At 46.8% G+C, this 22,291-nt stretch overlaps 1 protein-coding gene across 3 annotated transcripts; it reads right to left on the reverse strand.

The window, feature by feature from the left end:
• Positions 1–1,447: 1,447 nt before the first annotated feature.
• Positions 1,448–21,272, reverse strand: LOC109434332 (CD48 antigen-like). Of its 3 annotated transcripts, none has more exons than XM_074318540.2 (6): positions 21,118–21,272; positions 12,553–12,915; positions 6,779–7,078; positions 5,086–5,199; positions 4,627–4,772; positions 1,448–2,629 (listed from the first exon to the last, which is right to left on the reverse strand). In XM_074318540.2, exons 1-6 carry the CDS (start codon positions 21,179–21,181, stop codon positions 2,498–2,500), a joined length of 1,119 nt encoding a protein of 372 aa, XP_074174641.2. In that variant the 5' UTR covers positions 21,182–21,272; the 3' UTR covers positions 1,448–2,497. The 3 variants fall into 3 exon arrangements, with proteins under 3 accessions (XP_074174641.2, XP_074174644.2, XP_074174643.2); XM_074318543.2 differs by having other exon boundaries at positions 2,492–2,629; positions 5,100–5,199; XM_074318542.2 differs by having other exon boundaries at positions 2,492–2,629; positions 5,082–5,199.
• Between the last annotated feature and the right edge of the window lie 1,019 nt (positions 21,273–22,291).

Genomic DNA, 22,291 nt, shown 5'->3' on the forward strand with positions numbered 1-22,291 from the left:
TCTCCTTTCTTTGTTTCATCAGGATGGAAGGTGGTCTCCGAAGCCCCCAGTAAACTTTTCTTCCACATCATTGGCCAGAATAGGGTCACATGCCCCCCCACAAGGTCAGGGGACTACCCCCAACCTCAGCTCTCCTCTCTTGACAGGTGAACCAGGCATGTTCTGTTGGCCAAAAGAGAGATGGCTCTGAGGGACAAAATGGATAGTGTTGTTAGTATCTGTCCTCTCCATTCCTTCCGTCTCTTCTTTGATGCAGGAACCATCTGCTTGGGCCCCGTTGTCAGTTCATTCTGCTCTTTGTCCAATGGCTTCCTTTTGTTTTCGATATTATCTTCTCATCCCGCCCTCCACACTGCTGGCTTGGTTTCCTTAGTGTTAACTCCATTCTTTTCATTCTAAAATGCTGCAAAAGGATTACTTTCTCCTCCATCATTTTCTCAGCCCCTCCTTCCCCTTACACTCTGATATATTAGTTCGTCTTTCGTCTCTGGTTTCATCAGTCTTTTGCAAACTTTTGTTCATTTCTTTTATTTTGGAGAACCAAACATGTGTGCAGGCCTCACGTTGGTTGTTTTTTCCTGCATTTTCATCTTTCTATTTCCTCTGCTGTTCGCTCAGCCATCACATGCGTGGGATTTCTTCTCTCTTGGCTTTCGCGAACTGAACTCTTAGCACATGACCTAGAGAACTAGACGTACATAAAGGCCAGCATTCTTTGGTCCTGCTGCCTGGCAGGCAGGAAGGCAGCACAACCTCGGGCACTAGCAGCTCGCTAACGCTGTCTGCAAAAGCCACACAGAGGCACTGTCCACTGAGTGGGATTCCTGTGCTGTGAGGAATGCCACGTGGGAACCCATTCCCTGCCCCAGCCATTTGCTGGGAACTTCCCCCACCCCTATCCCCCAGCTCTTGGCTGTCTGGGCCCGTTGCTCTTAGAATGGGTGTTTCTCAGGGGCCTGCGAGTGCCCTGTTAGTGTTTACGTTTCGTCCTCTCACTTTGGTGGTAATCTGGAGATGAATGTTCTGGATTCTGTGGATGGCCACCTGTGAGGAAAGCATTTTCTGGGCTGTGTTTGCTTTGTGTTGAGGCATCTTCATAGGAGGACAGACGACAGAGAGGGTGGTCCTGAGCGGGACTGCCATGTGTGGTCCATAAGGAGGAGACAGGAGGCCATCAGCGGGGGCGGGGCCAGGCGGGGCGGGGGCGGGGCCGGGCGGGGGCGGGGCCAGGTGGGGCGGGGGTGGGGGTGACACTAACATGCCCTCAGCAGGTCAGATGCCAGCCTGCTAGGAGTCTGAGTGGATTAACTCCAACCCTCCCAACAGCTCTGTGAGGGAAGGCCTTTGGTTACTCTACTTGCATAGATGGGAAATTAATTAATGTATTATTAATAGATGAAAAATGGAAAACCATAGGATATCTTCACAGATGATAAAAGGGAAACAATAAAATTTAACGTTTCATTCTTGGTAAAAAATCTTGATAAAACAGGAATAAATACATACTTTTATTTAACCATGAGAAAACGTATATGTCTCAACCATAAAACAACATCATGCTTAATGGGAAAACACTAGAAGCATTTATAGTAAAGTAAGCAACAAAACAAGGATATGCTTTATCATCACTTTTCCTTAACATTATTTTGGAGGAATTAGCCAATGCAATTGACAAGAGAAAGAAACGAGGCATTAAAAGTTGGAAATGAAAAAGCAAAAATTATCATTATTTGTTAATCATATGGTTATTTATCCAGAAATTCAAACCTGGGACAAACAGCACAGAAATTTAATAAAGTGGCTTAACATATATTATGTATGTGGTATTTTAATTAACTAGCTAGAAGCTAGAATGGCAACAAACATAATGAAACAATTTCAAAAAGATGTGTCTTTTGACTTTCATACTATTTACATATATTTGCAATAGAAATAAAAAGTCTGTGACTTACTTGAGTTTCGAGAAACTCTGAGACAGCACATTTCTGGTGCTTAGAATTAAGTCTGGTCAGTGATGGACATAAGAAGTGCGTCCCTCGCCCCACTTCCCCTGACAGTACAGTTGACCCCGAATCCTGCAGCCTCCTGCTTTTTCCACAGTTGAGAGCCATGCCTCTGTGTACGCAGGTTAATGGGTGGGCGGTGAGACCCTGAAGGTCCACCCAAAGCGCCCAGGACCCTGCCTCAGCCAGGAAAGCATCCATAGGCAGGTGCTGCCTGGCCAACGCTCCCCAGAGGGGTTCAGTGGGTCACAGGTCAGAAGTCTGGCTGAAGGTTGAGGGGTTCGCTTCTCATATGTGGGTGTTAAGTAGCGGGTTCACTGCCCACAATGTCAGGCGAAAAATCTTTGTGGGGAGCCCAGGGGAGCAGTCCCTGCTGCTCTGCTGTCTCAGTAGGATGGTCAGAAAGACTTGGGATCCAGTCCCAGCTTCATCTTAAGGAGGAGTCTCTGGGGACCGGGGCGCAGGGTGGGGGAGCCGGCTCTTGCCAAGGCCCCTCACTGCCCAGTGTCTCTGTGGTCTGGCGGCCCCCCGCGGGGGTCTGGGCCTGCCCTGATGTGCTCGTAGACGGTGTGCGCTGCCGGGGTACACGTGGGGCTGTGTGAGCGGCCGCCGCCCTCCTCCGTGTCCTACAATTCAAGCAGTTTGGAGGTGGGCTTGTTGAGTTTATGAGCGTTAGGTACTTGTCCTCAGTCGCAGAGCTCTGGCTCTGAACTCGGAGAGCTCCCTCAAGCTCAGCGTCAGCTCTGGCCCCGCTCTGAACGCTGCAGTCTTGGCACCTGCTCTGAGCTCTGCCTGGAACGCCCTCTCCCTCCCTCCCTCCCTCCCACCCACTCAGACCCTGCTCTGCTCACCGGCACCTCCGACAGGGTCTCGCTTCTTGGTGAGCTCCTCCCCCTCCCCCAGAGCCTTTAGTTACAATCGCATCTGCTCTCTCTTTCCCACTTTATTTTCTCCTTAGCACTGATCATAATCCAATACTTCGTATTTTGCTTATTTACTTGTCATTTTCCCCTCCCCTAACCTAGAACATATATTCTACAAGGCCAAGGATTTTTGTTGTTTTGCTGACTTCTGCAGCCCAGATCAGAACACTTCAGGGAACACGGTAGATGCTCAATAAGTATTTGCTGGGCAGATTTGTGCATCTCCTGGATGCTCTTGTTGCAGAAATGCTTTAAAGAACCGCACAGCACCAGATAAACATGATGTATTATTACTGGAACCCTCATTTTATAAAAGGAGACACGGAGGTGCAGGGAGTACACTTATTTTCTAGAGTGGATCAGTTAGCTGGGATCAGGGCTGGTCCCACACCCACTTCTCTGGCGTCTGCTCCTTCATGCCAGCACCACCTTTCTTCTATGCCATCTCCTTGTGTCCTGGGAGGGACTCCATTCTCCCCAAGGCAGGCAAATGTCACCCGATTTGTTTATGTGCCCCAAAGCCACCCATAGCTCCCCTCCTGTGCTTCTCTGGTGAGGGGCCTGGGGTTTGGGTCACAAGGAACATTTCTTGAGTGCCCTGAGGTCCAGGTCAGATGGGGACATACTCAGAGGAGCTGAGATGGGAAGTGACAAGGTGGCAGGCATTGCAGCAGTTGGGGACAATGTCCAGGACGCTGGACTGGGAGTGAGGACACCTTGTTGTGCCTTGAGCTTGCCATGTTTCTCTGTTAAGTCCCAGCGTTCCTTTCAGGTCCCACTTTCCCCCACGATATCCTGCTGTGACCGGGCCAGGGCATTTCTAAGGTCCTGATGTTCTGTGGCTCAGTGACCTAAGAGTTGCCCCCTCTTTCGAGAAATCAGAGGATGGGCGAGGAGAGGACACAGCCAATGGCTAATCCTGGCAGAGCAGACAGTGGCCCTCCTTGCTTTCCCTCTGCTTATTCATAACCCAGAAGTTCTCAGAGGGCGGAATTAAAAGTCTCAGCATCATTTAGGAACTTGTTAGAAATGCAAATTCTCAGGGCTGCCCCAGATTCACTCAATCAGAAACTCCAAGAGTGGCCCGCAGACCTTGGTTTCACCAAGCCCTCTGGGGGCTCTGATGTGAGCTGGGCTTGAGAACCATTGCATCTGAGAAGTGCCTTAAGTGTCCTCTCCTCCAGCTGTCCTGTGTCCAGGTCCTCCCCCCGGTGGGACCATGCACCAACTTCCAGCTAGGGACCAGCAGCCAGCCACATGAGATGCTCTCCCAGGGGCATCTCACCAGTGGGGGCAACACTGCCTTTACCCAAAGAGGTGGCATTAATGGCATGGTGGGAGGAAGAGAGACTACAAGCAGGGAAGAAGATGGGGGTTCCGTGATGTTCTTTGGGTCCTTGGGTCCCGTCTGCAGGCCCCGCTACTGTCTCCCTACTTTTACTTCCTTGGGTGGTACACAAATGGCAGGATCCACCGGAAACCTGGTCATTTGCACTTTTGCCTCCTGCCCCCAGGAGCTGATGAGTGTGGACATACAGGTGAGGAGCCCTCCCCTTGTCTCTTGGCTGCCAGCATGCCGTGGGCACCGGGCCCAGCGACCACATTGTCCAAAGCAAGGACTGGGCCCAGAGACCGAGGGGAGCAGAGTGCCCTTGCCTCCTGGCACGCTCGACCTCTGACTCTCATCGCCTTAGACCCACCTTAGGCTGGTGCAGGGGGATGATCTCCGCATAGAGAACAGCAGGGCTATTGGCCGCACGCGCCTGCAGGGCAGCAGAGTCCTCTGTGGCAAGGGCTTGGGGGGCAGCTGCTGAGCCCGGCACAGCTGGCAGGAGGCTGGACACACCTGTACACAGCAAGTGCTCAGTGAGAGAGTGTGGGATGGCGGTGACCCCCTCTTCAGCCCCAGCTGAGGGTGGCCATTGGTTCCGGGCCGTAAGCTCAGGTCCCAGACTCCTGCGCCATCCCTGCCGTCTAGCACCCTCCTTTCTGGGCACACAATGGCTCCCACCCTCAGCACTGCTGTTCCTGGGCTCTGACCAGGATGACCCACAGGACAGGCCAGGAAGCCTCTAGCTGCCCACTGTCCCGCCAGCCCTGCCTTCTCCCTGGACCCTCCCCCTTCCTCGCCCCTCCCTGGACCCTCCCCCAGCACCTGCCTCTGCCCGTCAACCTCTTTTTCCTCATCCAGAACCATATTCCAGCCATCAGACTCGCTGCCACCAGAACCATGGGAAGGATGCCGCTCCAAAGCCACTTGCTCTGAAGAGAACCTGGGATCAAAGGCTGATGTCACCTCACTTCAGTCTGGCCTGCTGGGCAGGTCGAGGGAGGGGGACCACCCAGGCTGTACCCCACATGTCCGTCCTAGCTGTGGCCCTGGCAGGCTTCCTCCTTCCTGCTCTCGGCACACTGGCCGCCGCCACTTTCATGTTCCTTCTGCCAGGCTTTCTGTGCCATGTCTGCACAGGTGTCTCAGAGGCCCCTGCTGGCTGGACACGTGGTAGCTCATCCCCTCAGTCTGCGGCTCTTTCCTCCTCTCAGACTCCCGGAAGAGAAATACATTCCAAGAGGGAGAGGGGATGGAAGCATCTGAAACCCCCAGACCTCAGATGAGTTCTGCTCTCTGGCACGTCTTTCTCACGTCACGAGGAAACTCCTACGCACTCCTCAAGGCCCAACTCAAGTGTTCCTTTCTGTGCCACCTTCCCAACTCCTGCAGCAGTAAATCTCTTTCTTTCTCCTTTGTCCTTGAACCACATACTTTTGCCGAAGCTTCAGCACTTAACGGGCAGCTGCATATTTAGAAATTGACTGCTCCTGCTCCTTGGGCTGTTTTCCAATAATTATTGATACGGCTCGTGCCAGACACGGTTTTAACAGCTTACATAGATGACTTATTTTGCTTCTCACAGCAGCCCTGTGAGGTAGATGAAATTACTGTCCATGTTTCAGAAAGGTTCCAAAAGCTAAGTAAGGTGCCCAGGGTCACCCAGCCAGGACAGGCGGTGCCCACCGCAGTGTAAGGTCCTGAGGCAGGGACGCATCATATTTGTCCCTCCCCCGCCCCCCCAGCACACAGTAGGTACTCAGTCCTGTGTGGCAGTTGAATGCTAAGTGGCCACGTAAGGAGATGACAAGGAAGAGACTGTTCGGATGAGAGCCCAGCGAGCAGGCAGAGCTTAAGGTCGTGGGAGACCGGCCTAACGGCTCATCACACTTCCTGTTTACATCAGTGGCCCCTGCTCTCTAGGGGATCTGCTACCACATGAAACCAGGGCCTGAGGCCCCTTTGGGGGACTCCCACCCCAACCGGCCTTGGAAGAGGCCCTCTGTACAGACTGATGGGGCAAGTGTGGTGACCGGCTGTAGTGGCCACAGTGCTGACACGCTCTCAGGAGGGTTCAGACTCAGAGGTGGTAACCATCCTCAGAAAGGGTGTGTCTGGCATGCAGCAAAACGCAGGGATCCGTCAGCCCCACGTGCCATGCCCATGGAGCCCATCCAGGGACAGCTGTATCTGGGGGCCACGGCATTCCCAGGCTGATGGCTCTGCAGGTCCGCCTCCCCTGCTTGCCTCCTGCTGCCTAATTCAGCCCCCTGGATGCTGGGAAGGGGGACGCACATGCCACTCCCATGTTTTTGTCATGGGTGATGCTGTCATCACCAGGTGTTGGCCCAATTTCTGGACTTGCAGTTTTGAAGACTCTAACGAGGGTGGGGACCTCCGGTTGTACCCCAGGAACTGCCTGGAAGTGCTCCTCAGTCTCCCCACTTCCTGAGTCCTCCCGCCCCCCCACCCCCTTTCTCCGCTAGCCCATTTCCCCACCCTGCCGAATGCATCATACTCACCCCTCTGTGGACAGACGCTCTTCAGGGATAAGGTGGCATTCTTCTCATCCTCGGGGCTGCTGACCACACAGGTGAGGAGGCCATTCGACTGGCTCCAGGGCAGGCTCAGGCTTAGTTTCCTGGAGCTGGGGGCTGACCCCAGGGCCCCACTCTGCTCTAGCTCCCTGGGGAGGCCTTTGCTGAGCCAGGTCACTGTCAGGTTCTCTGTGGTCCCTGGGGTCTCACACTCCAGGCTGAGGTTGCACCAGCCTGATGTGCTGGCTAATGAATGAATCTGAATGTGGGGGTGGGGGATGGGCTCTGGGATAAAAGGGACAAAAGAGAACTGAGCTCCAGGAGTGAGTCCCACAGCAGGATGTCACCCACTCTTATGTGCCTGATGCCCCTGCGTGAGATTTCTACATATAAGCCTGGGAAAGGGACCTACTCCCCAGGGCCCAGGGGGTTCCGACTTCCAGCCCAGGATGCCTGAGGCTGCCCTTGCTCAGGTAAGTGTAGATGATTAAGTAATTATGATGTCTATGATAATTATACATTTGCATATGGTAATCATGTAGACTGTCATGTAACAAACACAACAGGGGCAGGCTTGAGACCACAGTGGAGAAACATGTTGAAGTTCTTGTTTTGTTCAGAGAAAAAAAAAAAAATACTGATTATCGTTAAGTGTTGAAGGAAGAGCTTAAGTTTAGTACCTGGTAGGATAAAAGTACAAGGTTATATAACTTCCAAAGTACTAGAGAAGAAAACTCTATTAATCAAACAAAAGGAAGGAAAATTGGTAAATTAAAAAAAACAAAAAACAGTAAATAAGATGTTGGGAGTCGGTTCATACACGTAAAAACTTGAAATCATGCATTTGAAGCATGATATTTGCCTATTCAAAAGTCAAGATGTGTATGACGTAAACCCAACAGTATGCTATTTACATTGCCTAATGAAACAGAAAGATTAAAAAGAGATGGAAAACAGACAAGGAAAATGTCAACAAAATGATTGTGGTAACCGTCCCCACAGACCAAAAAAGATTTAAGATAAAAAAACTTTAAGCAGGTCAAACAGAGATATTTTTCATTATAAAGCCAAACAAAACAAAATAAAAAGTGAAACACTCCTGGAAATTCAAGGGTAAATGGTCAAATCCACTATTATTGGAGGATCATTTTACTCTAGTGCATAGACCTAAGTAGATTAGAGGGGAGGGTGTAATACAGGTGAAACTGACATTAACAGCCACCTGACAGGTAGCCCTCTCACACTCGGTCCCACTTCCATCTCTGTCCTTGCCTTCATCTAATGTGGCATCTAGAGAGCTAAATTCTCATTTTCAGTCTTTCTTATAGTTGCGTTCGTTCTGACTAATGAAGTAAGGGGAAATCTGCTGGGTGGGAGGAAAGGACTCCACTCCTGAAGAGGTAAAACCTCAAAATGAGAAAGACTTCCCCTTGTCTCTCTGTGGCTGTCCTTACTGTGGACGGACATCTGGAGAGCAGCCATATTGGATCATCTTGGAGGCAACACACATGAAGACGGCAGCCTGTGTGCCAAGGACGGCAGCGCGGGAAGGGCGAGCCTCTGCCTCCGGTGACAGTGCTGAGCCGATGGGATGCCCCAAATGTTAGCTCTTGACTTCTTGCTCCATGAGAAAAATGAACCCCTATTTGCTCAAGCCTTTGAAAATCAAGTTTTATCCTAATTACAGACATATTCCTAACTCATGCGCATAGATAACAAACAAGGAGATTCAGTAGGCAAAATCAAAAGTTTGACTTAAAAAGACAGAGAAATAAAAAGTATTGACATCTAATTAGAAAATTAAAAGTAAATGTCATTAGGAATGAGAATCAGGGCATAATTACAGATAAGAAAAGATATGAAAACTTGTAAGGAAACAGTGTGTACAACTACATATCCATAAATCTGAAAACGTAAATGAAATAACGCTTTCGAAGAAAGTATAAATTATCAAAACTCCATAAGAAGAGGCAGCAAACCTGAACACACCCGCAGTCTTAGAAGAGATTAGAAAGGTGGCCAAGGTGGGTCCTTATGGCTGCAGGGGTGAGGGCCACCAACAGGCCAAGGAAAATAAAGTTCCTGAGTTGTAGACACTGTTTCAGAGCCTAGAAAAGGCAGAATGTTTTCCAGGCTGTTCTGAAAGGATAGCTGAACTTGCATACATCAGACAAGGAGACTATCACAACCTGAACAAGACAAAACACACGTGCAAATCCACGAGTTAATGTCAGTTAGAAACAGAGGACTGAAAATTCCTAAGTTAAATCTCCGCAAATGTGATCACGGAATACTTCATGACCAAGTTGGGTTTGGTAGCAATGCTACAGTAATGCAAGGGTGGTATCATTATGAAATTTATTAACATAATTGACTCCATTAGCAGATAAAAAGAAAAAAATAGCATTTATCGAGCAGGTATACATTTCAAGGTACAGCTCCCAGAGCTTTGCATTAACTCAGTTAATGAAATAATCCTATAAAGTTACATGGACCAGCTGTCAGCAGGGTCATCTGGGTAAGGGCAGGCAAACTTTTCTCTACTGAGTCAGGTAGAAAACAGTTTAGGTTTCACCGGCCATGTCGTCTCTGCCACAACTGCACAAGTTTGCCATTACAGGGAGAAAACAGCCAAATACAACATGTAAATGAATGTGTGTAGCTGTGTTCCAATAAAACTTTATTTATAAAAACAGACATTGGGCTGGATTTAATGATGGCTAAAGTTCGCCAACCCCTAATCTGGGGCAGTTATTAAAAATGCAAAAATTTGTGGCCCTTCCCAAGCCTCATGGAACATATTTTTGAGTAGCTTCTTTAAAAGACTTGATTTAATGAGCACATAAGAATTTAAATACTATAAAATCAAATGGAATGTCTATTACTTAGTGTTATGAGTATAGACTGGTGTTTAGAAATCTTATGCTCTTAGGTACTTTGAATATTCACTCAGCAATTAGTTTATATGAATTTTTGTTATAATGCTCTTTTCAATAAGTGAAGGAATATTAATAAGGCTTGCAGAATCAAAAGTCCTAGAAAAATTCGGCACATTTCTGCAGGTGGCCTTTAAATATTGCTTAAATCTACCCGGTTAAAGAAGGGCTTCCTGAGGGCTCCTGGGAGCTGTAGAAAACACTGAGCGATGCCAAGGACAGCAGGCATGACCCTGTTCTCCTGTGGGGAGCAGGCCACACACAGATAATCTAGTGAGAGGCAGAGAGGCACAGACCCTTCAAGGATTCCGAAAAAGAATTTTGAGGCTTCAGAATGGAAACACTCATTTGATAGGAATCAGAAAAGTCTTTATTTAAGACAAGGGCAGTTCTTAAAGCCACGAGGTAATGGAGGGAGAGACAGGCTGTGCCTGGGGACAGTGCGTTGTGCAAGGAGCACGGCTGGAAAGAGCAGCCGTTGGTGGAGGGCCTCAAACACCCAGGTGAGTACTTAGTTCTACAGATAAGTACTTAGTTCTGTAGGTGAGTACTCAGTTCTACAGGCAAGTACTCAGTTCTCTAGGTGAGTACTCAGTTCTACAGGTGAGTACTCAGTTCTATAGGCAAGTACTCAGTTGTACAGGCGAGTACTCAGTTGTACAGGCAAGTACTCAGTTCTGTAGTGAGTACTCAGTTCTATAGGTGAGTACTCAGTTGCACAGGCAAGTACTAGTTCCACAGGAGAGTACTTAGTTCTGCAGGCAATGGGGAGGAGCCAGTGCTGCAGGACTTAATTCGGGTGCTGACGGATGGTCAGGGAAGGGAAACCGGCTAGTGGCACTTCTACGCTTTCTGGCACCTTCTGCTCCAACCTTGTTTTTGATGATTGACAGCCACTGGTTACAGGGGAAGCACACGTCCTTGCCAATCACAGTGTGCTGTTGTCCTGGCCAGTGACCCTCCTAGGGGCTTGTGACCCAAGCCAATAACGTCCTTTTCTGGAATTTTCCATGTGGAGTGGTCCAGGGAAGTCCCTTTGCTCTCTGGTTGGGTGGGTCCCACAGCTGCAGAAGGCCATGCCCCCTACTGTGTGTAGAAGCCCAGGAGAATAACGCTGACAGGAAAGAGGGACACTGAGGGCAAAGAGCAGGGACCACATGGCCCCCGACAGAGAGGGGGGTGCCAGTTCCCGTGAGAACAGAAGGGGGCGAAAGGAACGCTTCACCCCTCGTCCTCGGCCGAGGTCGCGGTCTCTACAATGCAAACCCTCGGTACTGACTGAGCGTGAGCAGGGTTCCATCTCTTACTGCCAGAAGAGCTAAGATGAGAGTGCGTTAGGATAATGCTATGCAAGGACCTCATCAGCCGAGGGGGAGAAAGACACCACCAAGAGCCAGGCTCAGCCGGGTCGGCCGGGGTCAGCAAGCAGCTGGTCCTCCACCCCCTCACCGCCACCCCCCACCCATCACCTGCTGGAAACCCCTCTTGGACAGTCCAGCTGTCTCTTCTTAAAAGCTCTCCCATCTCCCATGTTGGAGCTCCTGCCCCCTCTCCTGCTCCCACCAGGGGAGGCGTGGGAGGTGGACATTCCCTGGAGAGCTACCAGTTGTATGTCAAGGACAGAAAGGGCCAGGTGAGGTGACGCGTAGCAATTCTGTTGCCTGGCACATGAGGACAAGGCGTAGCAATTCTGTTGCCTGGCACATGAGGACAAGGCGTAGCAATTCTGTTGCCTGGCACATGAGGACAAGGCGTAGCAATTCTGTTGCCTGGCACATGAGGACAAGGCGTAGCAATTCTGTTGCCTGGCACATGAGGACAAGTGCTGGACCATGAGGCTGGAGAGGCAGCTAGGGACCAGGTCCGGTGTGGCTTGGAACTCTCTTCCTGGGGCATTTATCCTATGGGGCACTGGGAGAGGGAACGTTGCTTTCAAGCAGGGGCATAACAGGAAGAGCAGCGCTGCATGTGAAAAAGATCAGCTGCATGGAGGGAGACTTGGAAGGGGGAAGAGACCTGAGACAGGGAAGCCAGTTAGCAGCCAGGGAGGTGACAGGCTGCCCTGACCACCCAAGCAGAGGTGATGAGGGTGGAGGCGGAGAGGACACTGAGGGGGGAGGGGGGCAGTGCTGGCAGGTTGGTGCCCAGGGCTCTGTCTGCTCAGCGCTGGGCTTGCATCTAAGACAGAACTTTGTCCTGAGACTTCCCTAGCGGGACTCCAAGTTAAGTGGTCTAAAAGCATTTTACCTACTGAGTAGTTCTGACATTCGATCACCTTCTTCTTCTTTTTTTTTTTTTTTTGATGGTGCAGCTCACAGTGGCCCAGCAGGGATCCAACCGGCAACCTTGGTGTTACCGGCACGAGGCTCTAACCAACTGAGCCAACTGGCCGCCCCCTTGATCTCCTTCTTAATGTCTTTCCTTCATATTTTTAAATGTTCAGTTTCATTGTTTTGGTTTTGCCAGCTTTTTGGGGTTGCTTAAGAAATTTTAAATCAGTTTTTGAACCAATCAATTAAGGACATTTCTGATCTAATTGTGTATTTCTAATAATCAGTTTTGTAGTATTTTGTGATTGAAGAAAGCTTTTTATCCTTTTGGGTGGCTCCCCTGCCCACGTATTTCATGTGCATTTTATGCCTTTTAAGAAATGTAGGCTAATTTTTCCTAAGACGTAATCTTTAAAATTTTATTTTATATTTAGAGCATCAGAAGAGAGGCAAAAACTACTAAAAAGAGGTGCTTTTCTTATTTTTTAACCTGATTTCTGGCTAACTTACGTGGTTGTTGGCATGCCCAGTTGGGGGTGGTCCCACACCTTACCATATATACAGAGTCTAAACCATTCCTCCTGGGACCTTCCTGAGCGGAATTTGATATTCGCTATGTAGAATCCACCCATTTCCGTAGTGAGATTCTTGATGCTCAAGAAGGCCTTCTCTGTTAGCTGGAATCTGGATTTGTATTGGTTTTCAAAGTCATACCAATCGGGATGATTGCTAGTAGGCTTCCAGGACACCAGGAACTGCTTTTTGTTATCTTCAGGATGCCAAGTCCACTCAATCTCTCGGATATCATGATGCAAGGACAAGTTCAGTGGCAGTTGGACAGATTCCCCCACAGTCCTTTTCAATGTACAGGATGAGACAGCATCCTTGCCATTCTGGGAGCCCGGCAATGCAATAGCTAAGAGCAGGGAAGACAGAAGCAAACATTACGGTGCATCTACTACCATGTTTCCCCAAAAATAAGACTTGGCAGGACCATCAGCTCTAATACATCTTTTGGAGCAAAAATTAATATAAGACCTGCTCTTATTTTATTATAATATAAGGCCAGGTTAATATAATATAATATAATATAATATAATATAATATAATATAATATAATATAATATAATATAATATAATATAATATAATATATAATAGCAAGTATAATATAATATATAATAGCAAGTATAATATAATAGCAAGTATAATATAATAGCAAGTATAATATAATATAATATAATATAATATAATATAATACCGGGTCTTATACAATATAAGGCCCAGTCTTATATTAATTTTTGCTGCTCCAAAAGACGTATTAGAGCTGATGGTCCGGCCAGGTCTTATTTTCGGGGAAACACGGTATCGGCTTTCACATTGCTCTGGGGTCATAGTCATAAAGAGAGAACGGTCTCCATTTTTTTTTTTTTTTTTTGGATTATCTCCATTTTTACAGACATGGAAACCCAGCTGCAGATGTGACTTGTTTAAGCATTTCCTACAACGTGGTAGTTTTGATTCAAGCACATGTCTGTCACCATCTGAGATTCATGCTCTTCCCTGTTCTTGCAGTTGGCACCAAACATGACCTTTTGTCCAATTTCAGGAATAAGAAACTGAGAATATTAAAGGTGATAAGAAATCAGCCCATTTTCCCATCTGTCTGTGTAAACTAGAAGTCATTTCAGCTTTCTCTGCTGCCTTTATTTCCTTCCTGACCCCACTGCAGTGTGGCTTCTGAAATCGCTCTTGACTGGATCATGAGTAACCCCCTAAAACTAACAAATCCATTTGTCACTGGTTAGTCCTAGTCTCACAGGGCCGCCCTGTGGTATTTCATATGTGACTATTTTCTTGTCATTATTCACTAAACAATACGGTATAACTATGATTTAATAGCATTTACATGGTATTGGGTGTAATAAGTAACCTAGAGACGACTGCAAGTACACGGGAGGGTGTGTGTAGGTTCTATTTAAGTATCACACCATTTTACGTTTTATAGTAGAGACTTGAGCATCCACGGATTTTGGTGTTTGTGGGGATTCTGGAACCAACTCCCTGTGAACACCGAGGAACGACTGCACACAATTTGTTTACCCATTCATTCGTTGGTGAACATTTGGGTTGTCTACACCTTTTAGCTATTATGCGTAATTCTGCTGTAAACATTTGTGTACAAGTTTCTTCATGGACATATTGTTTATTTTCTCTTGGATATATACCCAGGAGTGGAATATCTGAGTCATGTGGTGATTCAAAGCTTAACTGTGTGAGGAATTGCCTGTTTTCCACAGTGGCTGCACCATTTTTCATTCCTGTTTATCCACATCTTTACCAATACCTGTTATTTTCCATTTTCTTTCATCAAATCCATCCTAGTGGATGTGAAGTGATATCTCATTGTGGTTTTGATTTGCATTTCCTTAATGTCCAATGATGTTAAATGTCATTTCATGCACTTGTCAGCCCTTTGTGCATCTTCTTTGGAGAAAGGTCTATTCAAGTCCTTTGCCCATTAAAAAAAAAAATTGTGTTATTTGTCTTTTGTTGAGTTGTAAGAGATCTTTATATATTCTGCATATTAGACCCTTAGCAGACATGATTTGCAAATATTTTCTCCTATCCTGTAGGATGTCTTTCCACATTGTTGATAACATATTTTGATGCACAAAGGTTTTTAATTTTGATGAAGTCTAATTTATCTATTTTTTTTGTTGTTTATGCTTTTGGTGTCAACTCTAAGAATCCTTTGTCCAGCCTGAGGTCATGAAGATTTACGCCATGTTTTCTTCTAATAGTTTTATAGTCTCAGCTCTTATATTTAGGTTGTTGATCCATTTTGAGTTTATTTTCACACAGTTGACCCTTAAACAACATGGGTTTGAACTGCATGGATCCACTTGTACATGCATTTTTTTCACTAAATACTGTAAATATATTTTCTCTTTCTTATGATTGTTTAATACATTTTTTCTGTAGCTTACTTTTGTAAGAATACAGTAAATAATACATGTAACAGACAAAATATGTGTTAGTTGACTGTTTATGTTATTGGTAAGCCTGTGGTCAATAGGCTATTAGTAAAGTTTTGGGGGAGTCAAAAATTATATGCAGATTTTTGACTGCATGGCGGGGAGGGTCAGTGCCCCTAACTCCTGTGTTGTTCAAGGGTCAACTGTATATGACATTAGGTAGGGATCCAACTTCATTCTTTTTCATGTGGCTATCCTGTTGTCTCTGTACCTTTGTTGAAAAGGCTATTATTTTCTCCTATGGAATGATCTTGACATTCTTGTTGAAAAATAAATTGGTGATAAACATTGCTCTTAGTAATATTTTTTGGATGTGTCTCCTCAGGCAAGGGAAACAAAAAAAAAAATAAGTAAATGAGACTACATCAAACTAAAAATTTTTTGCACAGTGAAGGAAACCATCAACAAAACCAAAAGACAGCCTACTGAATGGGAGAAGATATTCACCAATGATACATCCAATAAGGGGTTAATATCAAAAAAATATAAGGAACTCATATAACTTAACACCAAAAGGACCAACAATCTGATTAAAAAAATGGGCAGAGAATCTGAATAGACGTTTCTCCCAAGAGGACATAGAGACGGCCAAGAGACACATGAAAAGATGCTCAGAGTCACTAACCATCGGGGAGATGCAACACACTTGTGACCCGCCTTGAGGACACATGCAAATACACATCCATATAATTTTCCCTTGCAAACTTTTAAGGAACTAAAATATAATGATATGTCATATCATTTAAATGTTTGAAAAATCATTCTTTTTAAATAAAGGACAAGAGCTCACTAGTTCTGTCAACTTAGGTTCTTAATAAAAATGAGTTAATCACGATCCCAGCACTGGCTGAATCTGCTCTGACCCAAGATGTGTTCACAGGAAACGAGTCTTGTGTTGTCTCTGTTTAAGGGATAGAATGGACATTGTGGCTACAGCCACTGGGACTCAGCACCCTCCCTTCTCTCCCGGGTCACGTAAGACTCCACGCAGGTATGGCTGCTCTACATCTACAAGAACAGATGCATCTCCTTCTCTAAGGGACTTCCTGACCTCAGTGGATGCTGGGCAACCAATAACTCATGAACAGGCGAGGCAGAGATGACTTCCTGTGTAACCCTCACCCTGCCACCTACGCAGTTCTCTGACTATGGTGGCAGATGCTACAATGGCAGGACAGTGGAGGTGCTCTGAGAGCACAGAGGGGCCAGCCTGGGTGTAATTGCATCTCCAGAAACAAACCCAAAGGGACTCCCTAAACTGCTCACTGACCCAACCAGGAAATGGTAGCATTTGTTGAGTAGAAAAAGGAAAGAGAATTCAGATGGGGGAAGGGACTAAGGGAGCAGTTCTCTCCTTAGAGAGAAATGCAAATGGAATAATTTCCCGTAGGCTGAGGTAGGAAGAGAGGAACAGAAGTTGTGAGAGAAGAGTAATTTCTTTTAAATAACAAAAGTTCCTTTATCTCCTTAATTAGGTCAGATTCTGTGTGGGACTGTGGGTGGGGAAGTGTTATGACAGTGAACAATGCAGCTGGAGTCTGCAGCTCAGCATCTGAGATAGAACATGGTCCTGAAGCTGTTAGAATCCTGTGTGATACTTAGTTCTGACATCTCAGGGAAGTTAAGTGGCCTCTCTGAGCCTTGGTTTCCTCAAAGACAAAATCCAGGCAATGTCAGCTTTTTAATGGGGCTGATATATAAAGCCAGATTTCCAAATTATGTCACAGTGCCTGGTGCTTAGCATGAGGTCTTCCATTGTATTGGCCCTTCTGGCCTCATTTTCCTTCCCAACCCCACAGGTAACATGTAGCTTGTGATGCTGATATGAGATAATGTATATAATAGTCCTAGTATAGACCTTGCTTAACACGTGTTTATTCCTGTCCTTTCTTCTAACCAAGTCCTTTTCATCTTCTAGGACATCAAGCCAATATCGCTTACCTATCGCTTACCAATTTCGCAGCCATTGTTACCACCTGAATGTTGTAACTTGCCTATATGTAATTTACCCTCTTATTGGGTTCCAATTTTTTTCATTATTATAACTAGACCAAAATGAATTTGTGCATAAGCTTTTTCTACATGAAGGTTTTTTCCTTGGGATTAAATCCCAGAAGTGGAATTACCAAGGAAAAGGTACAAACATTTTAAATGTTTAAATATTTCTGATGCATTCAGTGAACCACCAAGAAGCTTTCTATGCATTAAAAGCCTGTCAATGGAATTTCTGGTCAAGATGGCAGAGTAGGTAAATGCTGTGCTCACCTTCTCTCACAACCACATAAAAATTACAACTAAACCACAGAACAACCATTATTGAGAATTTCCTGAAGTCTCACTGAACTAAATTCCTACAACTATGGACATGCAGAAGAAGCCACCTCAAGACTGGTAGGAGGGGCAGAGACATGGAATGGGCTGGTCCCACACCCGCATGTGACCATTATATATTGCGAGGGATATTTTGGCTGCAGAGGTCCCCCCAGAGGAGTGAGGGGTCTCAGCCCCTCACCAGGCTCCCCAGCCCAGGGTTCAAGTGCTGGGGAGAGAAGACTGCGTAACTCTGGCTATGAAAACTAGTGGAGATTGTGGCTGAGCTGGAGGGCAGCTGCAATCCTAGGTGCTCCTCTTAAAGGGTCTGTGCACAGACTTACCCACTGATGACTCGCTTGTTCTGAGCTCCAGTGCTTGGGCTGTGGCTTAAAAGCTTCCAGGGACATACAGGGAGGAAATCAGTTGTCTGGCTTCAGGACAAGTGCTGGAGGGGCAGCTTTCTCCCAGACAGAAGTTCTGGCACAAGCATTTTTCCTTTGTTGAGCCCTCCTCCCTCCCAGCATGCAGACGCAGGCGGGGCACCATATCTGAGTCTCCAACAACCTTGCTAACACCATGGTCCCACTGTGGTGATTCCCTGAGACCCTGCCCCACCCAACTTGCAGGCCCACCCAAGCCACTTCCAGTGGCTTTTACATACAAACAGCCTGTCTTGGCTCGTGCTGCAGACTTTCCTAAAATCTCTCAAAGGTTCACAAACACCAAACAAACAGCATCTAGCCCGTGTGTCCCGTACCTCTTGCTGAGTAGCCTCAAGCCCAGCACTAGCGGCAGCTGGCCTCAGTTTGAAGCTTCGCTTCTTCCAGGTTCCTCCAAGCCCAGCACAAGTGGCAACGGTCTACAGGCTGCTTTGTAGCTCACACCAGGTGGCCACTGGCAGGGCACAGGCAGCAGCTGCCGTTGGCCTGCACCAGAGTCTCCCCCTGCCTCCGTCCCCCCGCAAGAGGCCCCAGAATCAACACACCAGGTGGCCATCTTCAGACCACATCAGAGCACTGCACAACCACCACCACAGAAGACACACCCACAGGGCAGACTGGGCAGGAATCAGAGTCCTGCTAAAGCGAGTCCTGCTCTGTGGGCTCAGCCCTGCACAACGGCTCCTCTAGTGTTGTCACAGCCAGTCCTCACAACCAATCAGCCCAAGGGTCAGTCCCTCCCATTGATGTGCTAACAGCAGTCAGGTCTCAAGTACAACAGGAGGACACACACAAACCACACAAGGGCCACTCCTGGAGCACCCGGCTCAGGTGACCAGGGAGACCGCACCACTGAGCCCCACAGCACACCTACTACACAAGGCCACTCTACTAAGACTGGGAGACATAGCAGCCTTACCTAACACATAGAAACAAACACAGGGAGGCAGCCAAAATGGGGTGACAAAGAAATGTGTTCCAAATGAAAGAAGGGAACAAAACTCCAGAAAAAGAACTAAACAAAATGGAGACAAGCAATCTACTAGATTCAGAGGTCAAAACACTGGTTATAAGGACGCTCAGTGATCTCAGTGAGAAATTCAACAAAGAGATAAGAAACACAAAAATGGAGACAGAAAACATAAAACAAGTCAGAAATGAAGAACACAGTAACTGAAATGAAGAATACATTAGAGGGAATCAACAGTAGATTAGATGAAGCAGAGGATCAAATCAGCAATTCAGAAGACTTTAAAATAAATAGACTTTAAAATGAACACTACAACAAGAGACAAAGAAGGACCCAGGAATCCGACTTCTGGGTATTTATCTGAAGAAACCCAAAACACCATTTCGAGAGGATGTGTGCATCCATATGTTCACTGCAGCATCATTTACAAAATGTGGAGGCAGCCCAGGTGTCCATCGATGGAAGAATAGATAAAGAAGAGGTGGTACGTATATATAATGAAATATTACTCGGCCATAAAAAAGAATGAAATCTTACCATTTGCAACAATGTGGATGGAGCTAGAGGGTATTCTGCTGAGTGAAATAAGTCAGACTGAGAAAGACAAATACTGTATGATTTTACTTATATGTGGAATCTAAAAACCAAACCAAACAAACAAATCCATAGATATAAAGAACATTTTGATGGTTGCTGGATGGGGAGGTTGTGAAGGATGGGTGAAGGGGGAAAGGATTAAGAAGTACAAACTGGTAGTTACAAAAATAGTCATGGGACGTAAAGTATAGCATGGGGAATATAGTCAGTAGTGTTGTAATTACTGTGTGGTGTCAGATGGGTACTGGGTTTATCAGGATTTATTCATAAGTTATATAAATGTCTAATCACTGTGTTGTACACCTGAAACTAATATAATATTACAAGTCAGCTGTAATTGGAAAATAAAAAAAATTTAAAAATAAATAAAAGGCTGTCAATAATACACGAGAGTGCCTGTCACACTGTCCCATTGCCATGCCAAGCATTCATATAAAAAACAAAACCTGTTAATTTGATAGGTAAAATGATATCCAGTTTTGTCAATTTGCGTTTGTTTTTTTAACTTGTAGGATGAGTATATTTACCACTCATTTATCTTATCGATGTTTCTTTATGCTCCATCTGTCCATGTCTTTTCTTCGTTTGTCAACAACGGCAGGAGCGCTTTTTGATTTATAAGGGAAAGTGACTTTTTCAAAGGTTCTACAATGTTTACCATCGTGTAGGAAGTGGAGGGGAGTGGGGACTTAGGGAAGTCTGTAATTTCTGTTACCACAACCACCTCAGTTCCGAGAGGAAACCTTTTCTGTTTTTTAACTGCCAGATTAGGGTAAAACAGTCAATTATGAAACAAGGAAACACCATCATTTTTTTTTTTTTTTTTTTTTTTACAGTATCTATTTGTAAGTTTTTCACCAAGAAATGTATAACAGTACGTCCAAGAGTGATATGTGCTCCCACGTGGAACACTGGTTAGAATTTGCCCTATTTAATCTCCCAAACACCTCGAGTTCGGTATTATTCTGTCTGTTTTATAGAGGAGAGAGTAAAGCGCAGAAGGTAAAGCCGCTTTCCAGGATATAGACCAGGTTATATAATCGGCCAAACTCTTATACGTGGCAGAATCAGAATATGTGAGCCAGGGGTACAGAGTGCAGAGCTCAGCCCCTTTCCACCACAGGAAGCTTTCAGGACAGGGCAGGGAGAGGGGTCACCAAGTCAGAGCTGTAAACAGTGGGCGGCATTTTCTGAGCCGCCGCACGCAGAGCTTGCAAACAGCTTGTCCTTACAAGGCCACCCACGAGCGGCCGGGGACGGGGAGCGAGGGTCCCATTTCTCCCGGCCCCTGGCCTCCACCGCTGCAGCCCGTGCCCCAGCGCAGCTGCCCCACTGGCAGGCCATGGGGGCTGTCCTGGCCTCTCACTCACCACACATGCACCCCGCGGCCTGGGAGTGGGCGGAGGGGGCCGGCGGGGTGGGGGGGCTGCTGGGAACCGAGAAGGGCCAGCGATTGCGGAGACTCATGCCAAACAGCCAGCTGCGAACGAGTGGCGGCTGTGATGGGACAACATTTATGCCCACCGGGGCGGGGCAGTTGGCGGTCGCGCGGACCCGGCCGCAGGGGTTTGGTGGCGATTCCCGGTCCTGAGGAGTCGCAGGCCTCGCACTAAGGCCCCAACCCTTCTCCCTCCCCCTCCTTTTCCAAAGATGCTGGAGGCCCCGGGACAGGGATGCGTAGCCGCCACCTCCCCCGCCGGACTCCTCAGCCTCCCGCCACCTCCCCACCTCCCCGGGCAGCCCCACCTTTCCTATTACTCACCAAGAAGGAGGCAAGTTTGGAGCACCAGGGTGCGGCCAGGACAGCGGTGGCGGCAGGAGCCCATGATTTTCCCCAGGCCCAGGCCCAAGCTTGGGCGTGGCTCCTCCTCCGCCCCGCCCCCCCCACTCCCACCAGCGCAGTCTCTCTGCGTGGTAGCTGCACCTTTGAAAACTACGAGCTTGTTGCCAATAAGACTCCACGTGCGTTATATAAAATTTGGAGGACATAGAAAATCGTGAGGTGTGATAACTGAAAGCTAAAAATCACTTGCTGTCACACCTGCAGAGCTAACTACAATTAACATGGTTTCTGCCCCCCACCCAGCTTTACTGACATACAACATATGCAAGTTTAAGGTGTACCACGTGATTTGACCCATGGCTGTATTGCAACGTGACCACCACAGTAAAGATGGTTAACCCTCCATTCTCTCCAGTAATTACCATGGTTTTTCGAGTGTGTGATAACATTTAAGATCTACTGTCTTAATAACTTTCAAGCATATAATACAGTGAGTATGTTAATCACAGTCGCTGTGCGATACGTAGTTCCCCAGAACTTACTCATCTTCTCCGTGGAACTTTGTGCCTCTGACCAGCATCTCCCCATTTCCTGCACCCCAGCCCAGCGACTGCCTTTCTACTCTCTATGTCTGACTTCAGCTTTTGTAGATTCCACATATGTGAGAACATATATTTGTGTTTCTCTGTCTGATTTATTTCACTTAGCGTAAGATTCTCAAGATCCATACACGTTGTCACAAAAGACAAGATACTCTGTTATCGCCGATATATATGTATCTGAATATGATATACAGAGGGTGCCAAAAAAGCGTATACACATTTTAATAGATGTTATCTATGCTCAAGCAGTAGTTCCCCATAATCAGAAGTGTCTAGACCTGCTGGTAACCACTTTGAGCACCTCTTGTCATTGCAGAAGTCAAAAGTGACCATATATTGAGTACTGTAATTTTAATACAGGTTTTTCCTTTCTTAAAATGTGTGTGTATATATATATATATTTGGCACCCTCTCTATATATCTGTGCATTTTCTTTATCCAGTCACTTGTCAATGGACATTTAAGTTGCTTCCACATCCTGCTATTGTAAATAATGTTGCAATGAACATGGGAGTGAAGATGTCTTTTTGAGGGCCGGCCCGGTGGCTCAG

The sequence above is a fragment of the Rhinolophus sinicus genome, chromosome 7, assembly GCF_057876585.1.
Source record: "Rhinolophus sinicus isolate RSI-liver-muscle chromosome 7, RSI-T2T, whole genome shotgun sequence".
Taxonomy (NCBI): Eukaryota; Metazoa; Chordata; class Mammalia; order Chiroptera; family Rhinolophidae; genus Rhinolophus; species Rhinolophus sinicus.

What these genes read in the sequence shown, in the direction of transcription:
- LOC109434332 (XM_074318540.2), bottom strand. Translation starts at nt 21,181, where the DNA reads ATGGGCTCCTGCCGCCACCGCTGTCCTGGCCGCACCCTGGTGCTCCAA. An exon ending in GTTTAGACTCTGTATATATG is followed by an intron (nt 7,079 to 12,552) that starts GTAAGGTGTGGG and finishes CTTTTATCCCAG; the next exon opens with AGCCCATCCCCCACCCCCAC. An exon ending in GAGCGTCTGTCCACAGAGGG is followed by an intron (nt 5,200 to 6,778) that starts GTGAGTATGATG and finishes CTTTGATCCCAG; the next exon opens with GTTCTCTTCAGAGCAAGTGG.